The 14,507-nt window shown below is 45.9% G+C and overlaps 1 protein-coding gene across 3 annotated transcripts in view; it reads right to left on the bottom strand.

Annotated features, from left to right (window-relative positions):
- FAM47E (family with sequence similarity 47 member E) overlaps nucleotides 1–14,507 on the bottom strand; it is a 60,297-nt gene that overhangs the window by 19,845 nt on the left and 25,945 nt on the right. For 2 of the 3 annotated variants that reach the window (XM_035004759.1, XM_035004757.1), the window contains exons 1-3: nucleotides 11,581–11,786; nucleotides 6,911–7,280; nucleotides 4,740–4,879 (exon numbers count right to left, since the gene is read on the bottom strand). In XM_035004759.1, the coding sequence (XP_034860650.1) occupies nucleotides 4,740–4,879; nucleotides 6,911–7,280; nucleotides 11,581–11,654 (584 nt within the window). In that variant the 5' untranslated portion in view covers nucleotides 11,655–11,786. Of the gene's footprint in view, nucleotides 1–4,739; nucleotides 4,880–6,910; nucleotides 7,281–11,580; nucleotides 11,787–14,507 lie in introns of those variants that run through there. The other variant, XM_035004758.1, reaches the window with a different exon arrangement.

The raw sequence follows: 14,507 nt of genomic DNA on the forward strand, positions 1-14,507 counted from the left end.
AAAAAGCACCTCCATAACCACTGACAGTCACTCTTCATTTCCCCCATTCTCTCTGCTCCTGAAAACCAGTAATCTACATTCTGTCTCTATGGACTTGCCTATTCTAGACATTTTATCTGAATGGAACCTTATAATATATGGCATTTTGTGTCAGGCTTCCTTCACTTAGTATCACATTTCAAGGTTCCTACATGCTATAGCATGTATCAGTGGTTTACTCCTTTTTATGACTAAGTTACATTTTCTGAATGGACCACATTTTGTTTATCAATCATCAGTTAGTGGACATCTGGGCTATTATGCATAGTGCTGCTATGAACGTTCAGGTACAAGTTTTTGTGTTCAATAGCTTATTACTCTCCCATTAAAGACCTAAGTCTTAACTCAGTTTCCAAGGCTCTTCATGGCCTGATCCTTGCTTGTATCTCCCGATGCTTCTGGCATTACCATCCTGCCTTACTCTCTGAGCTCCAGTCATCATGGCCTTCTCTCAGTTCTGTGAATTCACCATGCTCCCTTCAGCCACAGGGCCTTTGCACATGTTGTACCATCTGACTGCAATGCCTTCTGCATTCCCTCATCCCCCTTATGTTCCAACATACATATCCCTTCCTCAAGGAGGTATTCCTGGGCTGTCCCCAGAACCCATACTTCCTTTTATTTGTAGCACCCATATATTAATTCATCCATCCATTCATTCAACAAACATTTATTAAACACCAACTAAGTACGAGGCACAGCTCCAGGCATTAGGATTCAGCTGTAAATAAAGTTTAAACCCTGTTCTCATAGAACTTAAGATTGAGACATATAGGAAAGAGGTAAGCCTATGCCAGGTGATTGCAAGTGATATAAAGAAAAATAAAAGAGGGCAGGAGGGATGGATAGTGTTGACAGGGGACTTTTTATTTCTACAGAGAAGGCCTCGCTACCAAAGTGACAGAGACCCAAAAGAAGAAGTGGATCACACCATGCAGAATTAAACTGCAGACACCAGGCAGAAAAGAAGAACATGTACGAAGGCCCCAAGGCATGAGCTTGCTGAGAGTGGACAAGGAGCAGCAGAGAGGCTCGTGTGACTGGAGGACAGAGGAGAGGAGGGTGAAGCCTGACGGGTAACGGGGCCTGATCATAAGAGACTTTAGAGGCAACTGTAAGACTTTGGATTTTACTCTGAATAAGCAAGCAAGTGGAAAATTTTTTAAAATAAAAAACATAGCATTTATTGTCATCATATGTATCCTGCAGCACATTTTTTAAAATTGAAGTATACTTGACACATGATCGTGTCACATTAGTTTCAGGTGTACAACTTAGTGATCCGACAGGTCTATATGTTACGCTGTACTCACCATAGATCTAGCTGCCATCTGTTACCCTATGAGGCTATTACAATACCATTGACTACATTCCCTATGTGTACCTTAACTGGAGAATTTTGAGCACAGGAAGGAGGCTGATGTAACTTTTTAAAAGAATCATTTTAACTACTGTGTGACAAATAGGCAGGGAGAGGGGCTACGTTGGGTGGAGGCCATGAGACCACTTAGTAGACTATGGCAATAATTCAGGCAAGAGATGGTGTTATCTTGGAACAGACTGACAGTCATACAGTAGGTGAGAGTCCGGATATATTTCAGAGATAAAGCCATTAAGATTTGTTGGCAGTTTCAAAAGTAACTGGAAGAATGAAGTTGCTATTTACTGATCTGGAAAAGACAGAAGAGTGAGTAGGTTTGGGGAAGAAATCAAGAGTTCAGTGTGGACTTGTTGAGTTTGAGATGGCAAATGTACATCCAAGGGCAAATGTTGAACAACCATATAAAATGGGCAGGATGAGGTCACCTCGGTAGATGTCCAAGACTGATGCACTTCAAGGTTAAAAGGAAAATGAGGAGGAACCAGCAAACAAAGACTGAGGAGAAGTCATTGAAGGAGGAGGAGAAGCAAGAATGGGGGGTGTTCCAGAGGCCAGGTGAACAAAAGTGTTTCAAGAAAGAGGACATCAATCAATCGTGTCAACTGCTACTGGCCCATCAAGAACGATGATCACCGAGAATGGACTAGGTGACATAGAAGTCAATGGCAACCATGACCAAGGGCAGATCCATTGGAGTGCTGGTGAGTTAAAGAAAGAAGAGGAAGTGAGTATGGACTCCACTTTCATGGAGTTTTGCTCTAAAGGAAAGGAAAGACTCTGAGCTCAATGAAAGTTGTTTTGAAGAGATATTACCTCATGCTGTGGTAGGCTGATAATGACCCCCAAAGAGATCAGGTGCTAATCCTTGGAACCTGTGAATGTTACTTTACTTGGAAAAATCATCTCTATAGATATGATTAATTTAAGGAGCTTGAGATGGGGAGATTATCTTGGATTATCTGGGTGGGTCCTAAATGCCACCATGAGTGTCCTCGTAAGAGAGGGCACAGGGAGATTTGACACACACACACACACACACACACACACAGAGGAGAAGGGGATGTGAAGAGAGAGCAGACAGATTTGAAGATGTTGACCGTGAAGACTGGAGTGATGTGGCCACAGCCATGGCCACAGTAGCCACCAGAAGCTCGAAGAAGCAAGGAGTGCATTCTTCCCTAGAGCCTCTGGAAGGAACATGGCCCCGCTGATACTTTGATTTCAGCACAGTAATACTGATTTTGGACTCTGGCCTCCAGAACTGTGAGATAATAAATTTCTGTGGTTTTAAGCCACCAAATTCATGTTACTTTGTACAGCAGCCGCTGTATAAGAATATGCTAACAGAACGTGCTAAGGCTATGCTGAAAAACTTGCCATTATGTAATTATACATTCACTTTGTGATGATAATTTATTAAGATACTAGTTTTGTTCACTTCCTCTATACTATTATCTTCCCTCCTTTTAAGTAGATAACACATTTGTTTTGAATTCCTTGCCCTGGAGATTTTTTCAGGGTTGATTTTTTCAGGAGAACTGCCTATGGTTAAAGGCAGAACGTATATTGTGTAGAAGCCCAAGCTGATTGCAGCAATTATGCTAGATATTGTGGGTGACGTGAGAAGAGACAGGTGGGTGTACAGAGTGTACCACAAACAGCAAGAATGGAGAGAAGAGTCCCAAAGACCAGAAAGAAGTTAAAGATCAGTCCTGCAATTATTGGGGACCCATCCGCTTTCTTATAGTACAAATAATGACCATGATTGGTTTGCTGCTCAGTGGGATGAGGGCTTGGGGTCAGATATAAATAGAAAGAGAGAGAGAGAGAAGTGGTATTTTATAAACATATGGCTTTGTGAACTAAGATGCATATCTTCTCTAAGTACTCACTGCTCCCTTCCACACCACGCTGCACTCACCATGAGGACAGGGTCCTAATCCGTTTACCACTATATCCTCAGAACCTAACATTGTCTATGACCCATAGCAGGTACTCAGTAAGTACTGTTGTTTTGTTTTCTTTTGCTTTGTTTTGCATAAAGAGAACTAGCTAACAGTTCACTGAGGATCAAAAAATTCAAAGATGCTCATTAGGGCCACAGTGACCCACACTGTTGGCGTCTCCAAGTGTATCCCTACTTATAACACTCCTCCCTCTTCCCCACCCAGGTTCTGAGCAAAATAATGTAAAAAGCAAAGATGAGGGGGCACACTCAGGGGCCAGGATGGTTGGGCTCCTGTCACCTTGTGTCTCACTTTAGCAAACATGTATAATTTAATAAAAGCTCTACATGGCCCCTTCCACACACCCTGACCATGGGCCTGGGTCCTCTGTAAGTGGGCTGGGGGCTGTGGATTGGCTGCTCTCTCCTTCACCCACACTCCTGAGGGCCCACCAGTGACCTCATTTAAATTCACAAGTCGAATTTGTATCCAAAAACTATTTTTTTCAAGATTTTATTTATTTATTTGAGAGAGAGAGACCAGGGTGGGGAGGGGCAGACAGAGAGGGAGGTGCGGGCTCCCCACTGAGCAGGGAGCCCTACATGGGGCTCAATCCCGGCCCTGGGGATCACAACCCAAGCTGAAGTCAGATGCTTAACCGACTGAGCCATCCAGGTGCCCCCCAAATCTATTTTTGTGTAGTATACTTATCATTACATTAACATTTCAGATTAAATTTGTGAACTGGGAATACAAGAGTGTGATACAAAAGAAGGAGGCGTCTGTGAAAATTAAGCTTAGTGCTTTGGAAAGGGTCAATGAAGGTGACGTTACTGGTGTGGTTTATGCAAAAACAATGACTGGGAACTTCAAGCAGACACGTACTCCAAGCAGACACGTACTCCAAAAAGGTTTGACACTAAAAGACGAGCAAGTGAATATACAGTTATGTTTTAGGATAAAATAAAATGTTTCAAGTACTTAAGTATCATCTTTTCTGATTCCCTGTGTTAATCTCTTTGTTTTGTTTTGTTTTCCAACCAACTATTGGTCCCAATCATGTTGAGTAAAAGACTTCTGACATAGATCACTCAAAGAGTCATTATGGGCCGATTAACCAGGTTTTCTGCAGTTTCCTCTTCCCAAACAGCTGTGCTAGAGTCAAATACTTGTGTCGGCTCTATTGCTGGATAATTCACAGCCATTTATGAAATAAACACTACTCACAGTAGGACCCAAGGCTCCTTTCCTTTCTCCTTGGGCACTTAAGTTATTTTGCTTCTAGAAATTATTCAAAAGGAGCTTTGAGAAGGTAAGTCCTCAAATGTTTCATCAGGTGACAGAACCAACAAGGGGTTAAGAACAATACTTACAGTCCCAGGTCGACTTGGGTAGAATGCTTTTTTAAAGGTTTGGCTGATTCCTTTTTTCTTTTCCTGACGCCCTGACAATAAGCCCATGTGTCCTCCAGTTTCCTGTCGGGATCCAGCACTTCCAGCACCTTTAATAAGAGCTAAAAATAGAAAACAGCCTTGGAGGGAAGAAAAACATGCCGAGAAAGAAAGCCCCTTGATTCTAAAACAGAACAGACCAACATGCCCTTTGCTTTGCTTTTCCAGCGGTTATGCCATTCCTCGGTTTCTGCGCGAGTCCTGTGCTGGGCGCTGTGGGGAAGTGTCCCCCACCTAGACATTAGGGATGCGGCCGTTGTGCTGAGGTTGGATCTCCTCTAGACGGAATAGTGCCCCTGGGCCTACCCTAGTCCTTCACTGCCCCATTGAGCCAAGTGCCTCTAGAGGGTTTCTATAGTTTTTGACTGCCCAGCATCCATTCTTCCTCCCACACATAACAGTGTCTAGATTTTTCTTTGGGACCCCAACCTTGCTCCATAGGCAGCTCAGGACAATCCAGTCCAATGGAACCAGTGACTGGTTTAGGAACAGGCACATAACCCAAGTTTTACCCATGGGAACTAGGCCATGGGATTTTGCTGGAAGCATGCAAAAAGAGGTGTTCTTTTTCTTGGCAGAATTTAAATCTAGAGCAGCCTGTGGCCATCATATTACCATAAAAAGAGATCCTGCCTCAGAAAGAAGCCAACACACCTCTCTGGAGAGGTGAGACATGGAAATAAGGGCCACCATCCCAAGTGCCATCTGAGGGTATGTGGAGATAATCTGCTTGTCATGGGCTCAGAAGCTCTGGCCTGCAGGAGGCAGTGGAGGAAAGCCCCAAGTGGAAAATAAATGATCAGAAATTCTAGTTGTCCTTTCTACAGTCTTTTCTGCCACTAATCATTTATTCATTCATTCGAGCCCAGTGGTGACAAGAGCTACGATGAAAAATAGATCACAGCGAGGGTTAGAGGAGGGGGTAGAAGGGAAGTGTTATTTTATGAGACATTTGAGCAAGGATCTGAAGGCGTGAAGGAGTGAGCCAGACAGACACGCAGGGGCAGGTGTCCCGGGCATGGAAAAGAAATCTGAATTGGACATGCTTGCTCATGTTCACAGAGCAGCAAGAGGCCAGGGCGGCCGGAGCCAGATGAGAGCAGAGGAGTAGGCGGTGAGGCTGGAGGGGGAGCGGAGCAGGGATGGGGCGGAGAGCAGACGGATGCACAGGGCCTTTCCAACCAGGGCGAGGACTTTACTCTGCCTAAGAAAGGGCCCTGGAAGGGCTTTGCAGGGAAGTCAGCCGTGCTGACTGACCTAGGGGACAGACTACGTTGACGGGAGTGGGTAGCAGGTATTGTTAGGTCCCTGCCCAATATCCATGCCGCCTTTTTCCTCGAATCTAACAGAACTGTATTCTAGATTTTGTTCTCCGTTGCAATGCCCAACCAAGAAACTCAATTTTCTAGACTCCCATACAGTCAGCTGGAACGGACCCTTTAACCTTTGCTCCCACCACCCCCATCCCCCCCGCCCTCCCGCCCCCCACCCTCCGCCCTCTTGTTTGAAAGACAGACCCGATGCGGAGGCGTGGAAGCCACCCTGAGATTCAAGCGCAAGAAAGAGCCAGACGCTAAGGATTATGGCGCTCAGAGTCAAAAGCAGCCCGGGACACTGGAGCTGCCCTCCAAACCCAGCCTGACGATGCGGTGACTTTTCCCCATGACTTTTCAGGTCCCCCCATGCCGCCTACCCAGCCGTTAGTTAAGTACGATGGACACCGGCTGACACAGGCTATAGTAACAGAAGCAAGACCGGACAATTCCGCCCTTGGTTTCTGCCCTCCAAAAGTCCCAAGCAAAGGAGACTGGTAGACCTTCAGGGGAAAAGAAGTCGAATGTTTCTGGTTTACTGGACCTTTATAAGTTGTGTGGCTTCATAGCAAGCAAAGGGAGTGGCAAGTGCCTTGCTGCCAATGTCTTTCCCGGGAGCAGAGAAAGGAAGTCTGCACCAGCCCCCATGAGCACTCTCACCCTGGGAGGCGTTCCTCGTGCCCCCAACCATGCAAGCATGTCACCCCCTCAAAGGAGCTCCCACATATCCAAGGAGAATTCTTTTCAAGGCCCTCCCACAGCCCTAGGTCAGGAGGTCACCTCAACAGGCATGTCTTCCCCCAGATTAGGGTAGAGAGCCAAAGGGTGCGGGGTCAGCTGGGCTTCACCGTCCGCCAGGAATGCCTTCCGTGCTCGCGGCACTGGTGACAGCTTGGGAAAGAGGGCTGTTTCCTTGGGCCGCCTGTGTTGCCTCTTCTTTGGGGCAGGTCGGGGAGCTGTGTGATGGATCTGGGGGAGAAAGGCCTCCTGAGGACCCCGAGTGAGCAGACCCTTGCAAGGAGGGCAGCCCCTCCTGAAGTCATCCAGTCCCTTCTTCACAAACGTCCACCGCAGGCTGTTCAGGGAGGTGGGACACGTCGGCTTGTGCCTGTGCTTTGTGAAACACTTGGAAGGTAGACCCTCCTTGTACCTGGAAGACAACATGCCTGGTCGTATGGAGCACAGGACTTGGGGCGGGAGACAGAGGTTGTAAGGAGGCTGGCCTCCACCTTTCTTGAGGAAGTGAGGTAAGAGAGGAGGGGTTCTGTGGAGAGGGTTGAGCTAATCAGACTCCTAGTTCACCGCACATCATCTCTGGCCTATGCAAGGCCCTTCTCCTGTTTCCTTAGGCTATTATCCGGCATCCCATTCTAATTGCCCCCCCTGCACAGGCAAAACCCCTCTCACAGATTTAAAATGTACCCTTTTGCTTGTACACTCCTTGTAATATCTGTATCATTCTTTTATGTGCATGTATTCTTAATTTACATAAATGGTACTATTCCATTTCTTACTGATTTGCCAAGTACCATATTATAAAGTCCCATCCATGTCACTAGGTGTAAATCTAATTCATTATTACCACCTGGTTCATCTATCCATTCTCCTTGTCACAAGTTGCAACCCCTCCAGGGACCTTTTCTTATCCTTTAAAAGACCATAGTGCAGTGGGAAGAACCTGCATCCCAGGGACCATTCACGCCTAACTAGCCAAATGACCTTGGCACTTCATTTAACCTCTGTGGGCCTCAGTTAACCCCTTAACCTCAGAGGGTCAAAGATTTCAAACTGGCAGTCCATGGGCTGCATGGGGCCTACAAACCTGTCATTTGGTCCCTTTTCTGTTTGAATAAGAATTAGAACAGCTAACATATATCAAGGACTTCTTATATAATAGGCATGTTCTACATGCTTTACATGTATGAACTTACCTAAATCTCATAACAATCTATGGGCGCCTGGGTGGCTCAGTTGGTTAAGCGACTGCCTTCGGCTCAGGTCATGATCCTGGAATCCCGGGATCAAGTCCCGCATCGGGCTCCCTGCTAGGAAGAGAGCCTGCTTCTCCCTCTGACCATCCCCCCTCTCATGCTCTCTCTCTATCTCATTCTCTCTCAAATAAATAAATAAAAGTCTTTAAAAAAAAATAAATAAATCTCATAACAATCTAATGAAGTAGATACCGAGTACTGGCATTATTCCCACTTATAGATAAGGAAATTGAGGCACAAAGAAGTTTGAGAACAAAACAAACACTTGTGAAAGATCCCACAGCTAATAAGTGGTAGAGGTGGGATTTTAATCCAGGTAGTGTGACTCCAGAGAAAGGTGCTTAAGCACTACACTAGAGCTTCTGACATAGAAAAAAGTTCACATACATAATCTAGAACAAAAATCAGGCTCTCTGGGAACACTGGGTCCACCTTTTCATGGAGCCACCAATTGGTATAATGGTTGTCCCCTATAGACAAGTCCTATGCTCTCTTAGTCACAGTCTCTACCCCTCCCTACTGCTTTATTCTACCCAGCCTGCTTCACCCAGTTTCCTTACCCACCAGGCCCCTGTCTGCACTGAGTTGTTAGGGTATAAATATGAGATGGAAGCAGTTGATGGAAGGAAAATGAGACCAGTTCCTAGATAATCTAACACATCCAGCCATTGCCTAAGTCAGGATTTGGAACCTGAGCAGCTGAAGGGCAGGTCACTCGTTCTCTTAATACATCACTGCCTTAGTCAGATATTTCTATATTATTGGTGTCTTTTCCTGAAGCCTCTTCCACCTCCAGGCCCCTTTCATCTGTAATGGCTCATTACACCAAATCTACTCCTTGTTGCACTCATCTTTATAGGTACAAAGCATTTTTAAGAGGTTCTAGTTTAACCCCTATTCTTTCCTTATGAGTCCTAGAAACGTCTTGCTTGCTGTATGTGCATGTTGGCGGGGGGGGGTCTTAAACCAGCTCTACTGTGAAGATCTAGATGAAAGGATACAAAAAGTTGCTCTTTGAAATGAACAAATCACTCTTAAATAGCTAAGTGGCAGGGTGTTGAAATTACATCTAACCTTAAGATTTGATGACCCATTCAGCATGACCTACTAGCAAGTAAACTTCTATAATATTAGAAATCTTTACAAAGATTATTTTCTACACATTCACAACTAACTCAAACATCCAAGCACTTCATGAAATCAAATCTGATGACTGATATTTTTGCTTACGGACAGTTATACCACTCGAAATGGGGTAAGTATGGCAGCTAGCTCAAGCCTCAGAATGTTAGAGCTGGCAGAACCTGAAGGAAATCTAGTCCACCTCCTCCGCGCCAAATGAAGAAACCAAGTTCTGAGAGATGAACAAACAACCACTACAGCAGGAGGGTTTCCCACTACCCCGCTTTGCCTCTCGTAGCTAATAAACTTACCTCTGCATTTTGTTAGGTTTATGAAAAAGTTTGCTTGACCCAGAAAATAAAACTGAAAACATTTTTTCTAAACATTTACTATTTTCACAGTCATTAGCATCTGCTATGTGGATGGATATCTCCATCTGTAAGAATTACAAAAGAGTATTGGTCATTTATCCTAAAGAAATGAAAACTTATGTTTGTACAAAAGACTGTATACAAATGTTGATAGCAACAGCAAAAACCAGAAACACCTGCATGTCCTTCAGTAGGTAAAACGAATAAACAAACAGTGGTACATCCACACCAGCAATAAAAATGAACAAACTACTGGGGCGCCTGAGTGGCGCAGTTAAGTGTCTGCCTTCAGCTCAGGTCATGATCTCAAGGTCCTGGGACTGAACCCCACATCAGGCTCCCTGCTCAGTGGGGAGTCTGCTTCTCCCTCTCCCCCTGCACCGCCCCCATGCTCTCTCTCTCAAATAAATAAATAAATCTTTTTAAAAAAATGAACAAACTACTAATATGGTGTCTTGGATGGATCTCAAGGGCTTTATGCTGAGTGAAAAAAAGCCCATCTCAAAAGGTTTTATACTGTATTTTTCTATTTATCTAACATCCCCAAAAGAACAGAATTATGGAAATGAAGAACAATATTGGTTGCCAAAGGTTGGGCGTAGGGAAAGGGGTGCTGATAAAGGGGTTGCAAGAAGTAGTTCCCTTGTGGTGAGGAAATTGTTTTGTGTCTTGATGAATACATGTGACAAAATTTTATAGAAGTTTATACACACACAACTGCAAGCAAAATCTGGTGAAATCCAAGCAAGGTCTGCAGTCTAACTAATATATTGTGCCAATGCCCATTTCCTGCTTTGGTAAAGTACTGGTTACCTAAGATGGTACCACTGGAAGCAGCTGGGGGAAGGGTACATGGGACCTGTGCACTATTTTTGCAACTACTTGTAAGTCTATAATTATTTCAAAACAAAAACTTTGAAAATGTAGGGAAAAAAGATTCCCAGAGGGTTCATAATTGCTAAAATGTATACAGTATATACTATGTGCCAGTAACTGCTCTCCGTGTGGTATGTCGGTTAATCATCAGGACAATCCTATAAAGCTGATTCATTTTATTGTTCCCATGTTACAGTTGAGCAAACTGAGCCCAGAAGGAGCAACTAACTTGTCTAAGGTCGCGAGGCAAGCAAGATGAGAACTGGCCTTAGACTCCCACCTTTGTGATTAGATCTAGACTTTGGAATCTACCACCATATGGGGTTGCCTCCAAGAGGGCCGAATTCCGTTCTCATAAATAGCTCAAGGAATCCACAGAGACAAAAAAAACCTTGGGTTCCTGCCCTGTGACTGTGATACCAACCATCCAAAATGGCAACAGACCGCCCCAGTGTCTGAGGCTCTCCCCCAGACACAGGCCCAGCTTGGCCACAGTCACAGGCCGGGGGGCCAAAGGCTCCAGATCCAGTTGGCTAACCCGGAGAAGGGTGAGTGGTAGACTAAGGCAGTCTCCACGGAGGACTCTGTGGCCCTCAGTTTCCCATCTGGAATGGCTATGTTAATCTACAGCCCCTGGGAGGTTGTGAGGAGAGCAGAAAAAAAGTGTGCTTTGCGACAGGAGCGTCGGGCGCTGGTTATTTTATAGTTTATATTATAATCATTTAGGTGCCAGGGCACTTGGGTGGCTCGGTCGTTAAGCGTCTGCCTTCAGCCCAGGTCATGATCCCGGGGTCCTGGAATCGAGCCCCGAACCGGCTCCCTGCTCCGCGGGAAGCCTGCTTCTCCCTCTCCCACTCCCCCTGCTTGTGTTCCCTCTCTCGCTGTCTCTCGCTCTGTGTCAAATAAAGAAATAAAATCTTAAAAAAATAATCATCATCATTTAGGTGCGGAGAGGTGGGGAGAAAAGGCAGGCGGGGCCTCCAGCCGCGCCCTCCCCGGCCATCTGCCCCCCGCCGCCCAGCAAGCAGGGCGTGCAGGCGCCCGCACGCGGCACCCACCCGATGCGCCTCCCCGGGCGCGCGGAGCTTACCGGGGCCCGCAGGTCCCGCCCGCCGGCAACCGGGTGGGCGCCGCCGGTCCGCACAGCCGCCAGGCCTCGGCCATGGTCTCCCCCGCTCCGGGACGACAGCCGGGCCTCGGTGCTGTGTATTCCCGGCGGCCCGGGTCGCTAGGAGACCGCCGAGCTGTGCGCCGGCCAGATTCGCGCCGGCCGGCGCAGGCGCCCCCTTGCGCACCCCGCTTTCCCCCGGGAACGCGCCGCCCCACCCCCACCCGCGCCGCCCCACCCCCACCGCACCCCCACCCCCACCCCCACCCCCACCGCACGCCGGCCTTCGCTGCAGCCAGGGGCGGCGGGCCGGGGCGGGCCGAGGGAGAAGGAGCAGGTCCTTGGTTTAACCGTGTGGCAGTCTGTCGGGAAGGCATCGTCCTCCCCCAGAAATTACGGTAGGCGGGACCACGCCTGTTTTGCTCACCACCATTTCGAAAAGGGTTTGTGGAAGGAAAGGAAGAAGCGGCTGGAATGATAGCAACAGAAAAAGAGTGAAAAGGGAGGGAAAGGGATAGACTGATTTCGGGTGGTAGGAAGCCCTTTTAGCATGGACTGTTTTTTGGAGGTCTTGGAAATCCCTAGGCCTCACCGCCTCTGCGAACTGAGGGCTGAGTACTAATACCTGGTCACCGGCTGATTTCCAGAGTCCCTTCCCGCTCTCGTGTTGATTGATTCTTTTGCCGGGACCCACTTCTAGCGGCCAAGTTCCCATCCAGTTGGTCCCGATAGGCAGAAGCCCATGGAAGTATGGGTGGCATGAGGATGTGTGTTGGGTTTTGTTAAGTTCTCTTACTACTTCCGAGTGTTCCTGACTTAAATACTAAGCATTGCTTCCAGAGGAAAAGAGCAGCAAAGCATTCTCCTGTCCCCAAATGTTAAATTGTATTTAAATTGTTTCTTTACAATGGGATAATTTTCCTAGTCATTTAAAGATGAGTCTTCTCGTCTTCAAACTCTCTGGGAATAAATTAGCTTCACCTTTGGAAATCTGTTAACTGTCTGGATACTATTTTTTTTTTTTTTTTTTTTGGATACTATTAAAGTTGCTCTGACTGGTACTAGTGTTATGGGACAGAACCAGTTCCTAAGGCAGGTTTGGCCGCCCAAGGCTGGAAAGTCAACAATCTAGAGACAAGTGGTGGTGGGAGGAAAGGAAAGGTTGCTTTATGCATGAAGCCAGAGACTTGGGGAGGTGGTGGACTAATATCTCAAAGACCATCTTTCCCATCCAGGTGAAGCTGGAGGATTTTTAAAGGGAAAGCTGTAGGAAAAGGGGGGGGGGAGCGCCGTGTGCAGGAGAAGCAGGTGCCCAGGCAGTTAGTCATCTGCTGTCATGACCCTGAACAGACTTGCTGGCATCCATGGCTGCTGTTTTCTAATGTAGTCAGACCTTATCTTCTGGGAAAGTTTGGTCCTTCACTCCTCAAGGCCAGTGGTGTGCAAATCTCAAGGACAGTCAGTTCTGCTACAGATCAAGGGACTTTGGTCAGCAAGCAAGGAGTGCATAAGCTTGAAGCAAATTAACCCTTCAAGCTGGCTGGAGTGCTGATACACTAGTTCCAGCATCTTCATTTGCTATCTGTGTCCAGCTGCCTTTTCCATGCAGTGTAGAGCCCTGGGTCCCACCACCTGAGATGACTCCTGACTCAGCTATTTAATAATTAGGCACCCCTGGGCACAATTACTCAAACTGTTTTTTAGCTCCATTGATTTTCTAGTCTGAAATGGAGGAAATAATAGTATCTCCTTATAAGGGTTACTGGCAGATCAAAGAGATAATGATGTAAAGCACTTAACAGTGCTGGCTATTAAGAATCCCTCAGGAACTGCTGAGCAGTAGTATTATCTCAGTTGGGGGTGGGGGAGGGTAGTAATATTTGCCCTGCCTGCTTCACAGAGCTGTTGTAAGAGTCAGTTAATGGAGAAAGCGACAATTGTAATGATTATAAGGAGTCTGATCCATTGTTTTCATTATCTTTGGTAATATCTTTCATGTTCATTTGTTGGCAGATTCAAGCTTCTATTACTTTGAGGAAGTAGGATTTTTTCATAAGACTGAGGGTAAGGGTTTTTATCTCTTGCTCCTAGTACTGGGCCTGGCGTACAGTAGGTACTCATTCAACAAATTTTGGCTGTTATGGTCATTCTCGGCACTAAGGATGCAATGAGGAATAAAACAGACTTGGTCCTTGTCAGCTTGAGTCTTGGTTTCTGGTGTTTGTTGCACGAATTAATAAGGAACCACCTGTTTCATGACTTTTGCATCCTCGCAAGTTGATTATTTGCTCCATGTAGTAACTTTGACTCCGTATCTAGTAAGAGACAAATAACTTCTTTTTATTTCATCACATTCTAAACCCAAATTATAGTCATTACTCAGGGGATCTCTCATTCATTCTCTCTCTTCTCCATCTCTTTTGCAACACAAAGGTAAAATGTGTTACATATATGAGTAGATGTTATTTAAGAGTGAGGATAATGAGGTTCTGGGGGTCTTTTCTAGCTTTACTACCAGGTAGTGTAACCGTTTTATTTCCCAATAGGATTACTCAAACACCCATAACAGGGTTGCCAAACACTATTACTGCATCTTTCCCGCTCAAGGACTAATTACTGTCTCTGTAGCATTCTACTCCATACACAGCAATACTTAGTTCATGGTACTTTCCAGAAAAAAAAAAAAAAAAGCATTTGAACAACAAACACAACAGAACTTTAAGCTGAGAAATTATAAAGTGGTCCTGGACTGGTAGAAACCTTTGGTGTCTTTACAAAATATTGCCAGTCATCCCTGCAGGACTACAAGGAATCTAGACCACTGTACCCCCAGCCAGTTCTTACAGAATTCCTACAGATAAATTTACAGTGGACATGAGCTCACTAACAAAAATAAAACCCACGAGGAA

This window comes from Mirounga leonina, unplaced genomic scaffold (genome assembly GCF_011800145.1).
Source record: "Mirounga leonina isolate KUSES-001 unplaced genomic scaffold, KU_Mleo_1.0 Mir_129, whole genome shotgun sequence".
Taxonomy (NCBI): domain Eukaryota; kingdom Metazoa; phylum Chordata; class Mammalia; order Carnivora; family Phocidae; genus Mirounga; species Mirounga leonina.